General features: G+C 45.3%; 1 protein-coding gene across 3 annotated transcripts in view; it reads right to left on the bottom strand.

Annotated features, from left to right (window-relative positions):
- Nucleotides 1-421: 421 nt before the first annotated feature.
- ARHGEF37 (Rho guanine nucleotide exchange factor 37) overlaps nucleotides 422-24,617 on the bottom strand; it is a 78,565-nt gene continuing 54,369 nt past the window's right edge. For all 3 annotated transcript variants that reach the window (XM_084838661.1, XM_084838660.1, XM_084838662.1), the window contains 9 exons: nucleotides 24,057-24,256; nucleotides 22,453-22,583; nucleotides 20,221-20,325; nucleotides 14,459-14,569; nucleotides 13,589-13,918; nucleotides 11,046-11,174; nucleotides 9,705-9,900; nucleotides 4,258-4,430; nucleotides 422-2,756 (listed from right to left, as the gene is read on the bottom strand). In XM_084838661.1, the coding sequence (XP_084694787.1) occupies nucleotides 2,523-2,756; nucleotides 4,258-4,430; nucleotides 9,705-9,900; nucleotides 11,046-11,174; nucleotides 13,589-13,918; nucleotides 14,459-14,569; nucleotides 20,221-20,325; nucleotides 22,453-22,583; nucleotides 24,057-24,256 (1,609 nt within the window). In that variant the 3' untranslated portion in view covers nucleotides 422-2,522. The remainder of the gene's footprint in view (nucleotides 2,757-4,257; nucleotides 4,431-9,704; nucleotides 9,901-11,045; nucleotides 11,175-13,588; nucleotides 13,919-14,458; nucleotides 14,570-20,220; nucleotides 20,326-22,452; nucleotides 22,584-24,056; nucleotides 24,257-24,617) is intronic.

Below are 24,617 nucleotides of genomic sequence, written 5' to 3' on the forward strand. Positions count from 1 at the left end.
TTTCATAATGTGTTGTTTTAGATTATGTTTTTATGGCATTTATTTTAATTTGTATTATTGTACTGATTATGGTTTATATTGCTTCCCCCACCCTCATCCCATGTTATATTAGTCATGGATTTCTGTATTGTGTGTGTAAGTTGCTTCGAGACTGCTTTTTGCAGTGGGAAGTGATGCATACATTTTAATAATGATGGTGGTGGTGGTGATGATGTACATCTGCGCCCAAAGCATAAGGTGACCACCCAGTTCTAATACTGCCTGGCACTCACAAGAGACAAATGAGGTAGTTGAGCCATCTGGTGGCCAAACTGCAAATATGCAGATACATAAGGCATGAAGACAGGGGCAAGGCATTATTACCAGCAATTGCTTTTGAGGCATACAACACAAGGAACATACATGAGTTCACACTAACAATGTCAAAGCCATATTTTCAGTCTTTGTTTATTAGACTTGTGGGCCACCTTTTAGAGAGAACTGACCCCAAAGGGGTTTCTTCCTTACAATTAATGCATTGCCAAACAAAAATTATAAATATAAAGAGCCTGAAACAAGTGTAAGGTGGAAATACCATAGTCGGGGAATGGTCACGCAGGAATCACAGCGGGGTGGTCAGTCGTCCCTGGGATCAAATGAATGTAGCAATTTCATTGATGCAGCCACAGACTACAGTACGCTGGCAGTGCCCTTTCTCAGATATATGTAAGAGTCAAGCATTTCATCCTCAATTCACACCAGTGGGATAACCCACGCCGTTCGCTTTAGTTATGACTCCGTCACAATGACCTTACTCCTGGCAAGGTTCACACAAACGCAGCAGAGCAGCTGTTTTGGAGTTGAAATTCCATCTTAAAAAACAAAACCCAAGAGGAGCTTTGGGGAGCACGATGTGCTCTTGGCTCCCATCCTACCAACCTCTCAGAATGCACAGAAGTTACTGTCTGTGCCTTGGGATTTGCCATAATAACGCAGCTGGGAAACCCAGGCTCTTTTAAGGGTCAGTCGCAACATAATTTTATCCACTCCTTCCGTCTTCCAGCTCACATAAAATGATATACATCAAAGCGCAAACCCATGCATTTTTCAAGAGCTACACCTGAAGAGCCCCTGCTAAATTTTTAAACGCCATAAGCCACATTATCCGCTACACACAGCAGCACTAGTACATCTAAATGTCTTGTATAGCCTTGATCCTTCAGATCAGTGGAGACACCAGTTTTCTACGCTGGTGCCAAAACCATTCTGAGATGATCGTGGGTATAGCACTGAGAAAGTACATCTATATTTAGGCATACCTGCGGAGTGTGGTGATCTCACAGCTACGGTTTCCCTCGTTCTAAATTCTCCTGTTTGTCCTGGGCACTGATGTATGGATGCTCCTGTTCTTCCTATTCATTTTAATCTGTTGTTTTCTGTGTTAGTTCTTAGTGGCAAAATAGATATTCACAGTAGTTTGTGTAGTATTATATTGTTCACAAGGCTTGGGAAGGACCCCAGTCTGTGTCTTTGTTCTACTCTCACTTTTTCTTTTTCCCTTTTTGTAGGAAAGCATAGTTAAAAACACACACACAAAAAACAAGCCAGGCTCATATTCCTGTTGTCATGTTTCATGCGAACCAAACTTTAGGATGTGGCATTTTGCTTCCTCCACAACCCCAGTAATTCTTTGTGGTCCTGCATTCTCACCCAGAGGTAGGCAACTACTGCACACCCAAAGATACAGCTGTCAAGGAAATGCACATTCCCCCCCACCTCTCCCTGACTTTGTTATCTGGGTATGCTTCAGGTATTTCACCCTGCCTATCAGAGCAGGGCGACATATTAAATGCATTCTAATTCTACCTACAGCTAACAAATACTGAGGCACCTTTGTCTAGTTTATTAAAATCGGTTTATCACCAGAGAAAGGGACTGGATTTCACAACCTGGGAGGTAGAACACAAAGATCAGTGGCAAACTGAGCCTGTTCCTGTGGCTGTGTCTCCGCCAACAGAGAGCCGAAAGGAAAACATCACTTCAATGAAATAAGAGCAAGATTTCCACTGGCCTGGGAGTCAGGAGCTCTTTGTGGAGCTGGCCTGCTGATGCCAATAGAGATGGCTACTCTGAAATGAGCCTGCTATCCCTCCACTGCACTTGACCCATTTCACAGGGACCTTTGGTTTGTGAACATCCATTTGTCAAATGAGGTCAGTGGTGCAGAGATCTCAAGTCTAGTCCTTGTGAGCTCCTTCCCCCTCATAACTTGTGAAAGGATCTTATCAGCGGTATTAGGTTAAGAAAACACAATGAAAAACATCAGGCCACCATGAGCAGCCACGTACCCATTATTCCTTCACATCTTTTCAGTAAGTACACGATATGAATCCAGCCTTGGCACTTACGCCAATCCACTGGCCTCCTGCCCCACCACCTGCCTCTTTGTTCACTGCATGACATGACAAAGCCCCATTGAAGAAATGGAAAGGGCAGGAAAGTGTAAGCACAGCTGACTTCCGAAACCGAGCATCTCTGTACAGCTACGTTTGCTGAGCTGGAAATGGCCAAACAGGTGAACTCCATCCAGGTGGTTCTGGGACAGGCACCATTGCCAGGTAGCTGGATGGCACATAGCCCCTCTGTCCATTCACCTCCACCAGGCTCCACTCTTTGCTTCCCTTCTTATCGTGAGGCTCTAGCACAGTCACTGGCTGGCCTGCCTGCAAGCTGACCTCATGGCTGCTCCTGGCTGTGAATGCATAAGCAGCTATTACCTAAGGAAAGCAGAGAGAGATCCAGTTATAACACTGTGGATAGCGCACAAAGGGAGGGGAATAAACAGGGCAACCCTACCACAGAGGAAAACTAGGCAGCCGCTTGGGGCGCCTGTCTCAGCTATGTAAGCATCTTGGAGAGGTAGGGAGGTAGATTGTAGGCTGTACTGTGCCAGAGCCCAACCCTGGAGGGAGAGCTGCTGGCTGTGCCTTTGGCAGAGCTGTGCAAGACAGACTTGCACCCCCTGCATTCCAGGGAATATGAACAAGAGCCTTTTTATCCCACCAACCAGCCTGAGTGCAGACATGCATGCAAAGAGGAGGAACGAAAGAAACAACAGACATTAAGAAGGCAAATAAGAAAATAGTATTCCAGTCAGCTCTTGATCATGTGCTATTGTTGTGTTAACAACAAAAACTGTTCTGTTAACAAGGTGCTATTGCTATACTGCTCAGCATTTTATAAGAAACTAATGCCTAAGGCAGCAATAATACCTACACCAGCCCTGGGAACAAGATGCAGATTCAACAGGTAATCCTGCTTTGGCTATAATTAGGCATGTGTCCCTGTTTCATGTTTGCACCATGCAACCCTGAAATTTGGTATCAGGCACCAAACTGATTATCCTGAGAATTTCCATTTTGACCTTGTTTTTTTAAAGCAAGTTGCCAGTCCTTAAGGCTGGCAGAGAAAAGCTTGAAAGCATCTAGACCATGCCTGATGGTATCTTAGAAACCAAACTGGGGGTCCAGTGAGGAGGAAGCTGAGCAGATTTCCTGTGTTTAGGGAGGGACTCCAGTGCAGAAGCAGATTAGCAGAAGCGAAATCGTTGGTTCAAAATGCGTATAAAATATATGTCAATGCACAACAATTTTCATGGGGCACAGCATTTTCATGTTTCTTTGAAGCAAAGAGGGAAGGAAGCCATGGCTTCAACCCTATGAAGCATTTCAGATGGAGGCACTATTTGTGTGGGTGGTGGGAATGTGTGAGTGTGCACAGAAGGCTTTAACCTCATGAATGAGTCCTTTGCATTTGAGAGAAACTTGGGTGCTTCTATCCTGCTGGTCACCTTGCTTCATTCTATAGTTGCTTTGGCTCTTGTTGCTAATGGCACATTTCCCTTTGCTTACCTAAAACTTGCCTGCTTCACAAATCTGACCCACAGTTTCTTGCTCCACAATATAGGATGCCCCAAGATGGTGGCAATGTAGCTGGGCTTTTCTGAGGCTATGTTACCTCAGTGTTTGTATTCCACTGGACAAGATCATCCTTTTGAACAAAATACCTAAAAAGTCACTTGGGAGGAATGCACATGTTTGCATACTGCAATGGTCCTGTTGAAACACAGATCTACACAATAGCTCAGGAAATGAAACTGCCTTTTACTCTCCAACCATAAATTCATTACAGGCACACATCCCACAGTATGCCAGAGGGAAATGAGAAAAAGAAAAATGAAAAGGTCATTTGTTACTGAAGGGTTTCCCCTCTACTCACCTGTAAAGCTGGTATGCTGAAATGTACTGGGAGACTGGGAGTTTGGGGCAAATTGTTGGAATGATGTATCTTCTCAGTGCCATCACTTTGGGCCAACATTTGCATTCTGGGCTTTGGGCTTTGGGCAAGATGATATCGTTGGAGTTTCCCAGGTGGCACATAGCCTCTTGGGCCTGCATGATAAATAAGACAAGTCATGGTTGTCCAAATTCACCAAATTCCTGTCATCAAGGATAGCTCTCTCCTTTTGTTAATCAGCTAGTATAGATGGATTACAGTGGAAGGAATGAAAGGGCTTTGGCGTTGTTGGAAAGGTTTGTATTGAAATAAAGTTTCTTATTGAAAGAGATGAACAGAAAGGCAGAACATAGTGGAGGAGGGCAGAATGTGTGGGATGTACTAATGGATGGAATGAAGAACAGAGTGGGAGAGATGGAAGAACAAGCACAGGAAGTGGTATATAAACAAAGAATAGAGGGAGAAATGGAGACAGAGAAAGCTGGGACTTGGAACAATATCTGGGAGGGAAGGATTTTGGAAGCAACAGAAAAAATACAGTGGAGGGAGGAGTTTAACTTGCAAAAGACAAAGAAAGAAGAATGGAGTGGCATCTCCTACCAAGAACAAGTGCATGAACAGAGAGGAAGGCAGGAAGAAAGACAGCAGCTAGAAAAGGACAGAAAGGAAGGGAAGAAAGAAAACATGAAGTATACTATTCTCAGATCCTGCTCTGAACAAGGGGGAGGAAGCTTGCAGGCCGACCGGCCATCCTCTCAGTCCCCGAGGCTGGTGGGCTCGCCTTTCCGGTCAAGAGCCACACCACTGGCAGTCTGGACAAGTCTGGTCATCCTGTTTCCCAGTCACTATGGTCCTAGCAACTACAACATGCCTGCCCGCTGAGACAGGCAACGCCCCTCTGCTTGCTTCTTCCTTCTGCCTGTCTTTTGCGAAAACGTGTGCATTATGCAACACCCACAAAGTTGGCTGAGGATGTCCAGGATAACAGGAATGCTTCAGTCCAGCTACCCCACACCCACTCTCATTTTTTCCCTGAGATTTGAGATTGCCATTTTAGGGAGTAATCTAATCAAGTCTGTCTCACTGAACTCCCTCAAAGCACAGCACTGAAGGCCGCAACCATGTAGCGGGGTGGACAAGACTGTGTTCCTCAGTGACTGGTATTCAGAGGCACACTGCCTCTGATATTGGAGATAACACATTGCCATTGTGACTGGTGAGCAACGATAGGCTTATCCCCCATGAACACGCAAGGCTGTGTGAAGTTCACGCTCCAGCTGCAACTGGGAAGCAATCTACATGAGCAATTTGGTGCGAAGGGAGAGCAGTTTGAGTTCCTTTGCAACACATGACGCCGCAGCCCATCCACAGCCAACCAGCTGCATCCCTCTTGAAAAGCCACATTTTCTGAAAGTCCTTTTACTCCGTATGTTTTACCTGAAGTGCTCCCAGGCAGGTCCCCTGCAGTATGCCCTGTCCTTCTGCATCACTTCCTGGGTGTGCCTCTGTGACCTGGTTCTGACCTGGCTATGAGGTGGTCAAGTGGTGGGGCCACTCCCTCCCCCCATTCCCTCTTTTTCCCCATTGGCACTACTGTCCCCAGTCAGAGTATCTACCCTGCCTTTCCAGTTCATAAAAGCTTCTGGGCTCACTAGGAGTCCTGGTTAGGAAAAGAGGAAGGGGGAGAGAGAGAGAGAGACAGAGAGAGAGAGATGCCGGGGGGGAGAGATCGGTGCTTCCTTTAATAGACATAGGAAGCAGGATTTGTTTTTCAAAACTGGCGCTCAAGCGTTAAGTAACTTCCTGCCTATATCCACCTCCTTGGAATGAACTTTGGATAAGCCCTCGGGGTGCCTGAGAACCACCTACTCCAGACTCTTCTCCCCTCAGCTGCTGCTGCCCTGCTTCTTCCATTCTTCCTGCTCCCATCACACCAGTGTCTACAGCTCTTCTTCCCTCCATCCCCTCAAAGCAACAACAAACACACCAAAATGCACACTCCCTCCATCTCCCCACCCCCTTTTTTAAAGGCACCTTGCCCTTGAGAATCTGTAGCGTCTTTTTCCCACTGAGAAAATCAGAGGCGCACTATTTTCTCCCTTCTTAAAGGCACAGTTTTGCTATTCTGATCTGTCAGGATAGTGGCTTGACTAATTCATAGAATGCAGGCTGATTTCTCCATTCATAAAAATGCAGTTTTAATCTTTAATCTTTCACATATCCCAACGCTGGATGAGAGCGCTCCTTCACACGGAGCTTTTATCCTGAGATTGACATTGCTCCTTCATGGCACACTTGGAAGAAGCCGATTATCTATATCCATTGCAATCAGGCTTCAGGCCTGGGTATGAGACAGAAATGGCCTTGGTCTCTTTGGTGGATGATATGAGGAGGGCTTTGGATAGGAGCAAATGCTCCTTCCTTGTTCTCCTCAACCTCTCAGCGGCTTTTGATACCGTTGACCACGGTATCCTCCTGGACCACCTGGAGAGGATGGGCATTGGAGACATCATATTACGGTGGTTCCGGTCCTTCCTCTCCGGCAGGTACCAGAGTGTAGCACTAGGAGAAGAGGTGTTGGACCCGTGGCCACTCACGTGTGGGGTGCCACAGGGTTCCATCCTCTCCCCGATGCTATTTAACATCTATGTGAAGCTGCTGGGGGCTATCATGAGGAGGTTTGGGTGCGGTGTCATCAATATGCAGATGACACGCAGCTCTATGTCTTGTTCAAATGTTCACCAGGGTTGGCTGTGGAATCCCTGTCTAAATGTTTGGAGATGGTGAGTGGCTGGATGGGGAGGAATAAGCTGAAGCTGAACCCTGACAAGACCGAGGTACTTTTGGTGGGAGACAAGAGGAGGCTGGGGGATGTTGACCTGGTGCTAAATGGGGTACGGCTACCCTTGAAAGACCAGGTCCGCAGCCTGGGGGTCATTTTAGACTCCCACCTGTCCATGGAGGCTCAGGTGTCAGCCATGAGCTGGACAGCGTTGTACCAACTCCATCTGATACAGCGGCTGCGCCCCTACCTTCCCAATCACCTGCTCCCATCGGTAGTACATGCCCTGGTCTCCTCTCGTCTAGATGACTGTAATGTGCTCTACGTGGGGTTACCCTTGAAGATGGTTCAGAAGCTGCAGCTGGTGCAGAACGCAGCAGCTCGCCTGATTAAAGGCAGCCGCCAGCGTGATCACATCACTCCAGTGCTGAAGGAGTTGCACTGGTTACCTGTTGTTTTCTGGGCCAAATTCAAGGTGTTGGTTTTGACCTTTAAAACCCTATACGGTTCCAGCCCAGCCTATCTCAAGGAGCACCTCCAGCAACACCAGATAGGCGGCTCAACAAGATCAGCCTCGGATGGCCTTCTCTCTGTCCCATCAGCCAGGGCAGCTAGGCTGGTGAGGACAAGGGAGAGGCCACCTTCTTTGTGGTGGCCCCCACTCTGTGGAACTCCCTCCCTAGGGAACTCCACCATGCCCCGTTTTTAATGAGTTTCCGCCACACACTGAAAACTTGGTTATTCGGGCAGGCATTTGGGGTGGGTTAAGGTATTTTTAATTAATGTTTTAATGTATAATTTTACTGTTTTAAATTGTACCATTGTACATCGCCCAGAGTGGCCGGGTGACCAGCCAGATGGGCGATTAAGAAATTTAATAAATAAATAAATAAATAAATAAATTAGTTTGTGGGATCTTTAGATGACGCCATGATCATTCAAGGCATCTCCTGCACTAAATGCCCTTTGTTCCGTTTTAAATAGATCGCAGATAGCTGTCGGGAGGTTGCCACTGCTGCCTTCTGAAATCCTCAGGTAGCCAGAATCAACATGCAGACAATAAGGCTCTTTTCTAAGGCTTTATTTCTATTCAACCTAATGACGCTTACAGATGCTAACTGCTTGATCTTACGAGTGAGACTTAACAGAGCTGCCTACTCGGGGGTTCTAACCTTAGGAATCAGTTGATCTCCGTCTGGAGAGAAAGGCAGGAAACCTCTGAACTTATGGGCTAGGAGGAGAAAGTCCACCCCTTTCCCGTGGGGTATTGGGGTGCTGCTGTTGCTGTCGCACCAAGCGGGCTGAGCACCTCCTCTCAGCGCCCACCATCTCCCGCTTGATGCTGCGCCGGCGCCTAGCATCCAGAAACTCCCTCTCCCTGCCAGGGTCACTAACACTCTCAGGAATGTGTACCAGGAGGGGCTCTCCCCCTGGCTGCGCCTCTGAACAGCACGCGGGTTCCTCTCCCATGGTTTCTATCTCTTCCTCGGAAACAGAACTGCTTTGGGGCTCTCTGGGCTCCGATCCAACCCTGACAATAATGAGCTATCAAATTACCCCGTTGTGTTCTGCTTGAGTTCCCTCTGTGAAAAGAGTAAAAGCGGCAAGAAGAGGAGCGAAATCAATGAAAGATAATGGAAGATTAAGATATGGGGAGGAGGAGGGGGAAGGGGGTGGGGGGAAAGGAAGCACGTGAAAAAGGGAGTCATTGTGATCCTGCATTTAAAACGGAAGCAGAAATCTCCGTTTTAAATGCAGGATTTTAGGCTGGTGTAGAGATGCCCAGTGTCTCTGTGAAGCCACACCCACCCCCGTATGCATGTTTACTCAGAAGTAAGTTTCACTCCCCAGTAAGAAGAAAATCTCGCTCCCCTACAGTCTCAAGCAGGGGAGTAAGCTCAAGTAAGCCTTCATGGGGATCATGGTGCAAGGTTTGCTTTTTCTCCAGATACAGGATGGGGATTCACCCCAATGCTGGATGAGAGAGGAGAGGTATAGGGCAAACTAAAGGAGCTTACTTCAGGGCTTCCAATAACCTTCCCTGAGCAGGGGAGCATCGACAGGGGCAGGGAACAACTCTCTCATTCACTGAGCAGCACCTACGGGGTTGGTGACGTTTTTCACAAAATCAGCTTTGGCTGGCCAGGGATACAAGAAGCAAGAAAAGTGGGGGTTTAGGTAGTACATACTCAGCTTTTCTTGTTTCATGAGCTGCTGACAGACCAAAGATGAGTTCATGAAAATCTGGGTAATGCCCTGACGTGCTTCTCATTCTGTTGTCATGAAGACCCCCTGGTTGTTATTTTCAATGCTTATTGTTAAGCTAGAAGCATGAACAAACACCGTGACTTACCATGTCCACAGCCATGCTGTATGTGTGTGTTTTTAATATGTGCAGTGCCGGCACTATGCATACAAAGATACATATCAAAAAATAGAACACCACGGAAGGACAAACCAAGGTTCCTCTTTTAGTGGCACGTTATATAACCAGACGTCTCTGAATGAACACATCTGGGACGTGCCTTAATGCCCATGGCGACGACGACACTATGGAAACTCCCATGGCTCTGGTCATGAGTACTTATCTGATGTCACCCTTGGTATCAAAGAAAAGGTTTGTTGGAAGTGATAACCGTGACAGTACCTCCAGCATCCACTAGCCATCGATTAGTGTTGCCCTTGGTGTCCTGGCCATGCAACAGAGCCACAATCTGCCCCTTCTGCAGGGTCAGATCCATATCTTTGCTGCCGCTGATGTTGCTGGTCACCTGGTACAGCTTTTCTGGGCTATGTCTGCTCACAAGCAAAAGGACCTTCCTCTCCTCTGCAGGGCTAAGAGGCTGTTGAAAAGGAACAAAGAGAAGTGGGTCAGGAACATCACCCTGCAGTAGACTACACTACCATGTTGGTGTGCTGGGGAATAAGCCATTATAAGCAGGGTATTGCCACATCTGAACTAAAAAGTCCTAGAATAAGGCAAGATAAATCCTGAAAGTCAAACAGATTCTGCATATTACACTGCAGGAATCACAGAGGACATAGACATCTTTGTGGGTAAAAGAGGAAGCATTCTGTTGCAGAACTGGGCCAGGGAGATAATATGCACTGGATTAAGAGGGAAGGAAATTATTTACATCTTGCCACTGTCAGCCCCACTCCTTCCACAGAGACAAAATCAATGGAGAATTTTGGGCTGGGAGTGACTGCTGAATCCTCATGCTATGTCTTTTTCAAACAACATTACTGATCTGATGTAAGCCACTCTGAAAGCCTCGGCAGCTGAAGCATGGGGTAAAAATGCTTTAAATAAATAAATACGTTTTTTAAAGCACAATGAATGTACTGTTGTTACTCAGACATGGCTGGAGATATAAACACCTTTTGTCAGACACAGCCCACCAGATATTTTGGTATGTCAAGGGGGTAAATCTAAAAGTTAAAACTAAATAATTAACTGTTTGCTACCCTGTAAAGTTATCCCAAAATCTATTGCTGAAGGATGTTTGCCCCATCCTGCCCAATGTTAGGGCAGGCCCTGATTTTTGCTTTGGGACATTGCACTTCTCAGCACTCAAACTCCAATAGTCTATCAACAGGAGACTCCAACTGTTGCTCCCAAGCTAGCACACCTATTGTGAGTGCTGTGAGGAATGTGATCATGCAAGTGTCATGAAGATCTATTGGATAATATCCATAACGTCACTGGGGATGAGTGACTTCCCGCTTCCATGCCCATGTCAAATATTCATGTCTCAACCAGGGATCATGCAGCTGAGGAGACCGAGTTGGGGTGGTGGGAGGTTTGCAGGAGCAACACACCATCTAGCTCCGCCTTCCCCAACCTGGCACCTTCTAGATGTGTTGGACTGCAATCCCCATCACCCCAGCATGCAATGGGCCTGCTGCCTGGGGATGATGGGAGCTGTAATCGAGCTGATCTGGAGTTTGGGGAAGGCTGCTCTAGCTTTTTCCAGGAGCATCATACCTGCACAACAGAGCTTGGCAAAGCAGTCTCAAATTTCTTGCGGAAGGAGCAAAGCTGATCTTCAGCCCTGCTTAAAGTATCCTTCACCATCTTCCAAAAATCAGTGGCAGGGAGGTTCCTGTGTGGCAGCTGTAAAGAGGAACCCTAGAATTAAATGGAGCTTTTTGGAAAGCAGTGAGAAATTATCTTTTTAAAAGAACATAATAGAAGATCTTTATCTAATCTTTGACATCTGCAGCAAACAGATTTTATGTGCAAATTTTATGTGCGAACACAAATTTTGCTAGAGCTTTTCAAAAGCAAAGGAGGAGCTTGCTGCAGTTTTCCAATCTAGATCGCACTCACTGTGTGCTGGATAAGTCTGCCCTGGTGCTTAGCTTGCATTTTTCCTGCTTTTGCTTTGGTTGAGTTGCTGGAATAGGGACAGAGCTTAATTATATTCCTTTGTGAAAAAGGAAGTGCGGGAAGAGAATAATCTCCTGTTGCCCTTGCATCTGCCAGGAAAGCCCTACTCTCTGTGTTATCCAAAGAAAATTTATAAAATGATGTATGGTGTGGAGGTGGATAGAAAGCGGGTTTTTTTCTCCCTGTACCAGAAGAACCCAGGAATGCAGCATCACCTCATCAAGTAAGTACATCTTCACACAACGCACCTTTAATTTATGAAATGTGCTGCCACAAGATGTGCCAAAGGACAGGGACTTAAATTGCATTCAAAGGGGGCAAGTCAGATTTCTGGTGATTGGTTCTATCAACAGCTATTAGCTGTGATGGTTATATTGAACCTCCATGTGCAGAGGCAGTTGTATGCCCCCGAATACCAGTTATTTTGATACAAAGGCGGGGTGGGGGCTGGTTGTGCCTTCATGACCTGCTTCTGGGTGTCCTAGAAACATCTGGTTTGCCACTGTGACAAATAGGATGCTGAACTAGATCGGTTCCCAAACCCTTTGGAGGATCTGGCACACCCAGATCCCACTGGGAGGAGAGGCTGCACACCATATCTATTAAAGTGGTAAGATCTTCTAGTGCACAGAACAGGGCTTTCTTGGTGGTGGGACCCTTGCTATGGAACCACCTTCTGACTGGGGGATGCTGGGAATTACGGTCCCACACATCTGGAGGGCATTCAGTTGGTGAAGGCTGCTATGGAATCACTCTCCTGAGAGATCTGCTAGGCGCCTTCTTTGTATATTTTAAGCAGCTTTTACCACCTGTAGTTTTAAAGATCATACACTGTATTTTGCTTGTTGATTTTAGTGGTTTTGTAAGTTCAGATTCTGGAGGAGGGGCACGGGTTAAAGCCGGTTTTATTGCTTATTTATATTAGTGCATCGCCTTAAGTAAACAATGGGATTGCAAGTAAGACATTTCAGAAACCAATCAATAAAGTATGTACAACTGTGGCTTGTTAGAAAGCCTACCCTATTATATCTCGGTAAAAGGCAGCAAGCACATAGTAAGTGAAGGACATTGATAAGACCGGTGTTGGGAAGAAAGGATCATATGAGGATCTGATACTCTAAAGGGGAACTGGAGAAATGCAACATTTGGGGAGCTCTTGGGGAATTCGGAGCAATCTTTTTTACGATTTTGTAACTCACTGCTCTGGCAGAATTTTGAAAGCACTGAAACTCATGTTTCTGGTCAGGCACGAGGAACAGAACCTGCTCTCCAAAAAAAGAGGCCAATGGGGCTTCGCAGACAGAAGTGGAAGAATAGTTTCATCTCTTTATTAGGTAATAGCGATATCCCCATCATTGTAAGAGGCAAAGGAGAGAGGATAAGAGGGACAGGGGTGTGTTTCTTTGCACTCTTTGCCCCAGACTGTATTGGGCCTCCATATGGTCCCTGGGCCACCCAGCATAAGGGAGAGTGGGCAGGTTTTAACTGTGGTTAAATCTGTTCCCTCTTCCCAGTGACCCGTTTCTTTGAGGGGTGGGGGAAGATGAAGCAGATTTTGCTCTTTTCTCAGCAGTCTGGCTGATAACATAGCTAGCGCTATAGCCCAAACCTTGGTCCATTTCTCAGTCATGCTAGAGTGTGACCAGGGGCAGAACCCAGGAATTGTTTTGAATAGCCACGATAGCTACACAGAGCACTCTGTTTCTTCCAGTGGTGGTGTGATCCTAAGCCTGAATGGTGATGTAGCTACTAATAGTTGGCTCTGGCACAATGCGCATAAACCCACATACTCATAATCATCAGAAGTAGCTCCAGGTTTTTGAGGGTTCCTGGGCCCCCTTCCTCAGTAAGTCTACCTTCTCACTGCCATTGTCAGTAGCCACTATTGCTCCTCATCCTCTTTCTCATAATGGCTACCACTTGCTTGCTTGACAGGCAGAGAGCCAGGGAGCAACCAGGCAGTGGGATCTGCTGTTCCTCCTTCTCACCACCACCACCATTGTCTGGGCCAGACAGATGAACAAGCAGGTTGCAATGGTGAAGAGGAGTTCTTGCCAGTGGGCCCCTGCTGGGGTTTGAGCCGTCAGCAGGTGCCCAACCATGCCTACTCCTGATCCTTGTCCATTCCAGTCCTTTACCTGGACAATCTTGCCTTCTGCCTCCTGGAGAACGTGCTTGGCCAGATCCCGCTGAAGAGCCACAAAAGACTGCAGAATATGCCCTAGCCACTGCAGGGCCGCATGGCTGAACATAGGGAGCTCAGACACAAGCAAGGAGTTAATGGCAAGATAGGTATTCATGGCAGCCTCCTCTTCATAGGACACACTGCCTGTCTCATTCCTCTTCTCCTCAAATTCCTCATAGTCCAGCTGCTTGTCCAAGCGCTTCTTGATCAGTTTTTGAGGCCCTTTCAGAGTCTCTGCCAAGTTGCACAGTGGAAGGTAGACCAGGTGTTCCAGCCGTTTCTTCTGAAAAGAGGCAAAATCAAAGACATTTCTGAAATCTTGGTCTCCTCTGCCCTACCAGTTCTACAGCAGATCAAAAGTCTTTGGGGCCGCTGCTCACTGGCTTCTGCTCCATGCTTGTGCCTCAGAATTGGGGAAATACTCATTTCCAGGAACGTGCGTTGGGTCTCTGCAGTACCGTATCAGCCACTAGGCTCCCCTTCTCAGAAACCCACTTGTTAGGCAACATGAACAGGCCACCCGATGGAAGTCCATTCTTAACCATAATTTACAGCATAACAGCAATGTTTTACAGCAATGTGCATAGTGAGTCAGAACACAGTCAACGCGAAACTTCAGCGCTGTAGGATCAAGAAGATGTTGGTGAAGAGGTATACGAACGGTATACGTGTATCAGAAGACTAGGAGATAGGCAAGCACCAAATGTGCTACTTAGAGATGGAAAAGGTCTGAGGCAGGGTCGCAAGGTAAATCAGTGACATCTTCCCCTCTGATTTGGTCTTTTCTTAGCCAGGATGTAACTAGAAACAAAATACTACTTACAAACTCAGGAAAGACGGTGCTATGGAGTTTTCCTGCAAGGTGGCAATATTGTTCGGTTGTCCCTGCTCGTATGTCCAGCTCATTCTCATGAGGTTTAGAACTGAGGAACACCTAAGAAGTAAAGGAATAGACATGAAAACATTTTAAAAGTGACTTTGTTGGGAACATACTTGGTGACCAGAGCTGGATTAGACTCTCTTGGGTACTCAGAAAAGGCAAGCAGAAACAGTGTCACTTGTGAATGAAGCACCAGGCTCATAAATGCCCCATCGCTGTTCACTTTTTATACAAGCAGTGTTTCTCAAGAACTGTTCAAACAGGTCCCTGGTGAAAGCAGGCCATTTAAATCAGGCAAAGGAAAAAAGCAGTGGGATGGAAAAAGGGAAGAGAGTGGGGAATTAAATTTTAATTAATTGGCCAGTTTGCATCTTGCCTCACCAAAACTCAGGGCAACTCACCAAATAAATGGACTAATATTGTAATAGTGAGAGAGGAGCAGGGAGTTAAAGCAATGCTTTCCATAGAGGGAGACCCATGATAGAATTTTCATCAGAATATACCTGGGTGGTCTCATCCTAAGGGCCAGGAGTTATTCTCCTTTCTCACCTTCTGCTAAATTGTCCTTATCACTTATTACTGTCAGCCTGATTGCCTAGCAATAAAAACCTTCTGCAACCTATTGCGGGGTCCAAATCCACAGAATTTGGGAAGCAGTGATTTGTGATCATAGATCAATACACTGCCTACTGCCCATCTAGCTGTAGAGTCAAAAGAACCTCTCGTTTCAGATTTCAGCCTGGCTTTACTTCAAAAACCTATTCTGCATAGCGAATCAGTGAAACAGCATATTACATGGGGCCCTTAGCATGAGACCAGTGGCAATTGTATTTTTAATTACTGCTATGAAGTCTCATTCCAAGAGAGTCCTGAGATGTGTGAAGTCAGAGGGTGTATATTAGGGCTAGAGAGGAACAGTTATTCTATCAATCAATCAATCAATCAATCATGCAACTGACCCAGTAATTTCAGGGGAAAATGTATGGTGAAATTGTCCCCCCACCTATTCAACTTTATTTTGCTGAATCTTTTCACCAGTTCATCAGTATATTTACTCGGGAGCAAATTCCACTGAACTCAGTGGAGCTTACTGCTGGCTAAATATGCACAGAATTGCACTGTTAGTCTCCAATTCTCCCCTCTTCCCTGCCCCCGAAGACATGGGACCCCTTTTAAACCTTTGGGTCTACTTTCAAATGCAGCATCTTTGGGTTTTTGAATACAGCTCAAAGGGGTTAATATAAAAATTTTAAAAAAATGAATCCAAATGTAAAAATAGCTTTTCCTAATATTTCAAGTTTCAAAATACGATTGCAAGTCATGGCACACTCTGACTTTATTTTTTATTTTTAACCAACCTGCTTCAATCACTGTCCTTTCTTTGGTGGGGTATTTAACACTGCACCTCTCGAATAAAATAAAATATGCCGCTGGAGGTAAGCTCCACTGACTATGTTTTTCAGCATGTATTCAACTGCTGTCCACTATAATAGCAACCCCCAGTGAGTGGCCAAGGACGCAGCCATTTTTTATGGTGGCAGCAACTTTTAATTTTCCAACATTCAAAAAACAACTCAGAACAGGGCTTTCTGGGGAAAACAAAATGGTGATTGCTCCAATTCTTTCCCACAAAATAATTCTGTCTTGCCTCTGAAATATAGCCGAAACAATACAGGTGATTTCAAGGTGAGTGAAACAGCTAAGATAAAGGTGGGCAGCTTGTGACCCTCCAGATGTTTGGCCTACATTTTGCTATCCTGGCTGGGGCTGATAGGAGTTGTAGGCCACAACCTCTGGAGGGCCACAAGTTGCCCACCCCAGGGCTAAGAAAAAGTTCTTCAATTCAATACAGTCCTAGTGTCTATCCTAGGCTGACAAGGAAAAGAGTCTTGTGAAAGATCAGAACCAATGAAAAGAAGGAAAGTGGAAGGATTTGTTTCATCACTCTGAACTCCCTTAGGAGCAGCAGTCCTGCTGCCCCTCTCACTTGTGGGTAGAATTTTGGCTTTTTGTTTGTGGCAAAGGACTGACATGTGCAGATATATGAGGAGGAGCAAAGCAGATAGGTTAAAAAACTGGCCAACAGACCAAACAATGCATTCAGAGGTCAGTTCATTTCTGCCCTTGGTTCATATCATCCCAAGAGTTTATTCATACCTCAACAGGATTTCCTTAGGCTACGGAGCTGCTGGAGCAAGTTCAGCATGCTAAATCTCAAGGGTGGGGGATTTCCATGCATCCTGAGCACTATTAACAGCTTTGAGGACAATCCTGCCAGGCAGACACCAGAGCAGACTGTTCTTCTGGTTGCCTCTTGGCTGGTTTTCCAGGGCTTTGGGCATAAAGACACAATACTAAAGTGACTGGAAAGGATCAACAGTACAGAGCCTAATACTTGGGAGCACCAGAAGGTATGCTAATATGGTGTACTTTCATAGGTATAACAAATTCAAATCCACTGTTAGTTTCTATGTATGATGTAGAACACCATATATAAAGCAGCAAGCCAAAGTGGACCATTTCCAGTAGCAGGCAGAGATATCAAAAGAGATACCTCTGGGTGTGTAATTGCAAATGTCTGCTTTGAACATGAACAGTCTTGTCCAAAGCTGTATGTGCAGTGATGAGCATCACTTGCACAAAAATGTGGACATGAGCACATTTGACACACAAATGCATCCTTACAGAGTGTATATTATTGTGGGTGCTTCCAGGCAGAGGGCTCCTAGCGCTACTAATTAGAAGGCCCTGTGCTGCCGATCTGTCTTTTTCTCTGTCATGGTTTTTCTGTATTAAGGAAAAAGACAGAAGAAGCAGTAAGAAAACATGGGAGTCACAAGTAGAAGACAGTGTTGACTGGACCCCCATAAAGGTCTATGAACAAGGCAGGGCAACAGCACCATAAAAGCCTCATCTGGAAGCACCCTGTGTGTTTAGAAAGTACAAGAGTGCATAGGACCACAAGTGGGTATGTTTCAATCTATTATTGCAGAAGTCAAACTAAAGTTGGATACTCTGATGCAGCCAGGGAGAGAAATGTGACAAGTCACTTCAGTGCATGTGTTGTATCCTGGGTCCTGAACTGCATGTGCAGACAGGATGCGAGTGCACATTCAGATGCAAGTCATCCAATGTGGTTCCTATTCATACTAGATGATGTGGACAGGGGGGCCCCCTTCTCAGTGTAATACAGGTGGAAATTGCATCCTCGACCACTGTGTGAGGTTGTGTGAACATTGTTGTGCATGAGAATATCTACATTGGGGCCTGAATTGACAGGCTGCCTGTAAACTGCAAAAAGATTGCATAGATATTATGTTTTGCAGGTGTATCTCTCTCAATCACCATGAAATATCAGAAAGTTTCTTGCTCATGATGACTTCTTGTGTTAAGAGCCAAACTAGACTTTGCCTGAAATGTCTGGTCATCCCTGAACCATCTCTCATCTTCCCAGTATTGCCTGGCAGCTGAAGCAGACACACGATGTCATCACATTCAGTATTTCCCCACTCCCTGTGCCACTTCATTGACTGCTGCAGGCAGGGTGGTGGGATGGGAAATGTGGAATACAGCTGCGATGCGTCTGCTTCAGTCCAGGAGATGCAGGGGAAAGATGTGGTTTGGCAGTAGCCATATGTTTCAGGTAACATATAGTTTGACACTTACTGCATGTACCATGTGACTCTTCCTGCATTAAATAAACCCGCTCATGCTTTGGGGTGCAAATCCTTCTCATGGTAATTCAGGACGAATCCTCATAATCTTTTAGGGAAGTATTTTAGAGGATTCGTTTTCTTTTTTTCCTTTTTGAGTAAAATCTCACCAGCCCTCTGGTTATTTTGTTTCCTTTTCTCTAAACTCACTACAATTTGTCAAAATCACCCCAGCTGAATGTTGAGAAACTCAGAGTAAACTGATGCACAACACTGCAAAATAGGATTGCCATAAATTTATCTTAGAGTAATTCCCATGGAATAGGCCAGCAAATGGCTCAAATAAGGTCTGTACGGAAGAAAAGCAAAAGAAGATTCAATCTATTGCCCATTTCTGAAATACGTATTTTTTTGCCTTTCAAGTTAAAGATTTAAATAAAGATTTTTATAATTATTTCCTGTAACTGAAATAGTCATAAGTTCTTCCTATGAGGTTAACATTTGACGAGCAATGGGGCTTGCTAAAGGTTTAAGCATTACTGACACTCTGATAGCTAGGGGCCGTACATATACCTTCCCCATATCTATGGGAGTGCAGATACATGGTGGCAGCAGAGCAAGAGCTCTGGCTTCTGCGGCTTTAATTAGGGATGGGCAAACAAGTGACACAGGAGATTGCCAGGCTTCTCTGAACATTGCCTCGTACCTGATCCCCGTTCGCATTTGTGATCGCTGCGCGCTCTGCGCCAACGGGAAATTTGTGCAAATCGAGCAGCGAGCGAATGGGAGATTTGCGAAAATCTCCCCAAATTTGCACAAATTTCCTTCACAGGCTAAAGCGGGGGGATATATTTTTCTGAGGAAATTTGCACAAATTAGGAAATTTGCGCAAAGTAAACTGGGAATTGGGAGCGAGATGAACGCAAGCACGTGTTCAGAAATTTGCAAGTACTTTCAGCAGATGCGTGCTCGTGCTCACATTCAGAGCTTCAAACGGGGCATGCTCACATGTTTTGTAAGCAAAAATGAAATTCTCTTAGGTTCCTATCTTTAATTTAAAGTGTTGAAGAGAAATGTGTGTGTGTGTGTGGGGGGTCAATAAAGCCTTACTCTTATAACACTAGCATTCACAGTCACCCAATGAAATCAAATGCCAGGAGGTTCAGGACAGATAAATGAAAGTACTTCATCACGCAATGCATAATTAATTTATGGAATTAGCTGCCACCAGCTAAAGTGGCTTTAAAAAGGGATTACAAGGAAAGGTCTATCAATGGTTATTAGAAACCTCTGGACTAGATGGACTTTTGGCCTGATCCAGCAAGGCTCTTCTTCCATTCATACCATAGAAATGGGGGTGCAGGAAAAGTGGGTCCCCCAACAATTTATGCTCTTGCTCCATAGATGGCAGCATTTTAGTTCAGGGCCATGTATTACTCTCATCCAAGGCTGTTCAACCCCATTCAGTTCAAGGGTCACCTTCCACAGGTAGGTGAGGCCAAAATACCAAAAATACCAGCATTTTTTAGCTTAAAGTTCTTACTGCAAGCCAGTCATTAAGCCTTAGGAAAGGCATTTAAACCTTTTACAGTGGGGGGAAACCCACACAAACATCAGGAAACCACCAAACGGTAAGTGGTTGGAGGAAAGGGTGTGCAGCCTTCTGGGGAATCCCAGAGGATCAGATTGGGACCCCAAGCAGGTTAGATTTGGCAGGTTGGTTCTGCACTCCTGCTTTTACAAAAAGTAACCACATTGCATAGTGTTACATACTGACTGTGCCACACATACCTGTTTCCCTGATCAGACTAATTTGGATTGGCATAGTTGCTACGTGGCTTGCAAAATCAGAATTAATGAGCCAGGGCAGATGCATACTAACTAAAAGTGTAAAACCCTGATACGATGGACATATCTTCAGTCATGATCCTCCAAGTTCTTTCTGATCAGTTCCTGAAACTTTTCCAGATACATTGATGGGTTGTCAAAATACACTGCTCAGGCTTCCTCTCTCATTCCGTGAGCTAGCTTCAGCATGAGATAAAGGATTACCTCTGAATTGCTCAGGAAAGACGCCACATTCTCTTTCAGGTCAGTTACAGCTGATGCCAACCACTGGAATTTTTCTTCTAGCTCATCAAACTCCTTGTCCTCTGTCTAAAAGAGAGAGAGAGAGAGAGAGAGAGAGAGGCAGAGAGAAAGTTAATTATAGCATTGACAGGGACAGTTCAGCTATTGGCCCATGGGCAGTAAAGGCTTAGCCTTGAGCTATAGGATGATAGGAAAGAAGATAAGACACTGAATGTGCCTGCATGGAGAGTGATGTCTGTGCATATCAGTCATTGCTTTAAATATATATGACAAACAATCGATGATGATGATACACAAATATTACACAAATATTATGTGTTACACACGTATGTTACACCTACCACTTTTGGAGGCTTCCAGGAAATTAAATACAATTCCTGACATATGCACACCCTAGATCAGCCTTCCCAGTGTGCTGTCCTCCTGATGTTTTGGACTGCATTTCCCACCAGCAAGCATGGCCAAAGGTCAGGGATGATGAGGGTTGTATTTCAAAATAACTGGGGGGCACCATGTTGGGGAAGGCTGCCCTAGATTAACAGCAAACTAAATACTGTGTAAACAGGGCTTGCTATGTACACTCTTCTTCTGTATCTCTGAAGTGCCATTATGCCTAACTGGTATAATTTCTTTCACTTTCAGAAATGATACCCCATTTTCCCTGCTCTAAAAATTCCCAGGGAAGTGCTCTTAAAAAGCAGAAGTGAAACTGGAGGATCATGACATTGTCTAAAGAACCCATAAACAACCGTGACTAAGCAATCACACGTGCACAATAAATGCCTTATGCAGAGTAGGATATTGAATGGAAATCACTAAGTTCAGTAGGAAGGGCTATCCCACTGGCTTTCAGTTCCTGCATTTTTTCAGAGTTTTCAGTTTATTTCCACACTTTCACATAGACCGGGGTTCATTGCCCTTACACTGCTGGCTTGGAGAAAGGATCTTTATGTTAAGTCAGTTCACCAGGCCAGCTTCCCACAATTGCGGTTAAATACTCAAAGGCTGGTCTTAAGCAGGATCATAATGCTTCAGTGTCTGGAAAACAAGAACTGTGTTGAGCTTGATACCTCACCAGGGGTGTGATGAGGACAGAAAAATGCTCTGCATGCTTACAGCGCTGCATAAATTACTAGCGTTGACATTACATATGAAAAAAAACATCCCTGACCAGGTCACAAGTTGGTGTTGTTATGTGATCTCCTCAGTGTGGATGTCATGATCCCAAAACTGACCGCATGAGCTCAGAGAGACTAAAATGTGATAGCTTATTGCCATCTATGAAGCAGCCTGCAGTCACCACTGAGCTCAGCCTGGTGGAATGGAAACTATGGGTGGTATGTGGATACCTGGAGAACTCCTCACAAGAGCAGACAGCCTCTCTGTTAGCATAGCGGAGCAGACAGCCTCCCCTCACCCTCCCTTACCACTCCAAGGCACTCCCAGGTATTCCACATAGATAATGATAGTAGAGGAGGAGAAAAGAAGTAGTACGAACATTAGAAGAGCCATCAGACCAAAGGTCCATCTAGTCTAGCATTCCGTTCACACAGTGGCCAACAAGCTGCATGTAGGAAGCCCACAAGCAGGACACGAGTGCAACAGCACCCTCCTACCCATGTTCCTCAGCAACTGGTGTACATAGGCGTACCACCTCTGATACTGGAGGTACCATACAGTCCTCAGGACTAGTAGCCATAGATAGCCTTATCCTCCATGAATTTAACTCCAGAGAACTTCAGCTATTGAGCAGTATAAAAAAGAAAGAAAGAAATAAAAAATTGTCTAATCCCCTTTTAAAGCCATCCAAGCTAGCAGCCATCATCACTACATCTTGTGGAAGTGAATTCCATACTCTAACTATGTGCAGAAGTACTTCCCTTTAATCTGTCCTGAATCTCTCACCATTCAACTTCATGGGATGGCCCCAGGTTCTAGTATTATGGGAAAGGGAGAAAAACCTCTCCCTATCCACTTTCTCCACACCATGCATAGTTTTGTATCATGAATCCCCGCACTCACCTATTTTCTAAGCTAAATAATCCAAGATGCTGTAACCTTTCCCCATAGTGGAGTTGCTCCAGCCTCTTGATCATTTTGGTTGCCCTTTTGTGCACCTTTTCCAGCACTACAATATCCTTTTTGAGGGGCAGCGACCACAAACGTACACAGCATTCCAAGTGCAGTACTTACCTTAGACACAATTCCAGCCTCATGCATGAAGAGGCGGCTCAGTCGTGTGGTCTTCTTGGCAATGGAGTGTGTGTTGAGGCGGGCCAGGCGTTCCCGCAGAGTCAGATACCCAGCCTTGTTGTATTTATCTGCTGTTCTCAGACATGTGGATTAGAAGGAGAGAAAGGAGAGAAGGAACACATTATATAAGGCAAGAAAGATAGTTGTGGACATTTGGCAATACAAAGCATTGTCCCAATAAGAAAAGAAAAAGAAGTTACTTGTGAGGTATGACTGTGATGGAGAAACTGCTTATTGTCATCACTTCTAATACACCAGCTCTCTATAATATAAAACTGGGCCCAATAATGTCTTGAGAGAATGCTAGTTTGGTCACCTTCTTAGAAGCAACAAATATACCCTCGGGAGGCTGTCTCACACCTATTGTCTCTTCAAACACTGTATTATATATAAATATATCCACCGAGTTGGATGTGGATACTCAGGGCTCCTTCACATGGAGCTTTTATGCTGCTATTGATATTGCTTACTCACGGAAGTTTGCAGGCCCTTTAAATGACGTTGTGAACCTCCAGGGCGTCTCCTGCACTAAATGACCTGTATTCCTTTTTTAAATAGATTGCAGATAATGAGCGATCAAACTACCCCTGTCGTGTTCCACTTGTGTTCCCTCCGTAAAAAGAGGGAAAGTGGCAAGAAGAGGAGTGAGATCAATGAAACATATGAAAGACTCAGGTAAGGAGGAGGAGGTGGGGGGAAAGGGAGGGGGGAGCTTGTGTAAAGGGAGTCTATTGTGATCCTGCATTTAAAACGGAAGCAGAAAGCCCCATTTTAAATGCAGGATTTTAGGCTGGTGTAGAGATGCTCTTAGAGTACAGCCACTGAAATAAGTGGGACTTAAGTTAGTCATGACACACTTAAATCCCATTTATTTCTAAGTATGAATAAATCTGGACCCATCCCACCATGTCCACCTGACGAGGCCACAGACTGATAAGGGGCAATCTCTATCATGACGGATAATCTTTTCCTGCCCCTTTTGCTTTCAATAAGGGGGCAGCTTCAAAGATAACTTCAGTACTGGCTGGTCCTAATCCAGCAAGTGACACTAAATCCCATCCCTCAGACCTGACTGGCCAACACCCCAAAAGCAAAGTCATGCCTTCGCAAGCATCCTCTCTTTTCAAGAGGGGCTTTCACTATACGTTTGCATGCGTGCATATGTGTCAGACATCACCTGTCTGTGGATAATGCTGACCATCATGGTTCAGATCCAGAATCATTTGTGAGTCTTAGGTTATTAATTTTCTAAGGCTTATGTGCTGTCTCAGCAAACTACTCTCAGTGCAGAACTGATGTTAGAAGTGGTTTTTTTGTAATCTTTTGCTTTCTTGTCTACATTGTTTTTTTGTTGATGTTATTATGACTGAGCTTGAGGTTAACCCACACAATTTAGGTCATCACATCCTGTAAAGAGACAGCAAGCAGACCACGCAGTGGCTTCAGCAGGAAAAATAGCTCCATGTAGCTGAAACCAACCGCTCAGTACAGGGCTACTGGAGTTCTACACCAGAAGGAGCCCAGAGAGCATCTGTTTCCCTCACCTACTTCCTTGCGCCTTTTGTACTCGTTGATATTGGCGTTGACATCTATCATAGCATTGCCTGCAGCTTGAAGGGCTTCATAGGCCCTGTCACTGTCAGGGGTGTTTTCCAAAATCTTCTGCAGCAGCAGTGGGTATTTTGTGACCCGTTGCACGGGCATCACCAGAAAGAAGCTCAGGTCTGAAGCACCAGTGTGAGGCCTGTCCAAGAGATACAGAATGATATCAACATTTAAGAGAACTTCAGAACTGGGCTTTCCCCCACTGGAGGAGCACCTTCCAAGGTTTCTCTAATAGACAGGCAGGAGCTGTACCCTGAGTTTGCTTGTGTTTGTTTGTTTGAAGCCTGCCAAAACACCGGCACCAGACATAAATGGATCACAAGCAAAGTAGTCTCACTTCAGAAGGCACCCCAAGGAGTATGAAGCTATTGGAGATGGCAGAAAACTTTGCTGAACCCAAATTTTAAATGCAGAATTGGAAATTTTGCCATCTGTGAATCCACTTCGGACTGGGCCTCAGACCATTTGGGTTTGATCTGAAATGAATCTGGATCATGACT

The sequence above is a fragment of the Heloderma suspectum genome, chromosome 2 (genome assembly GCF_057233095.1).
Source record: "Heloderma suspectum isolate Gila_16-S chromosome 2, 16-S_ref, whole genome shotgun sequence".
In the NCBI taxonomy this organism is placed as follows: domain Eukaryota; kingdom Metazoa; phylum Chordata; class Lepidosauria; order Squamata; family Helodermatidae; genus Heloderma; species Heloderma suspectum.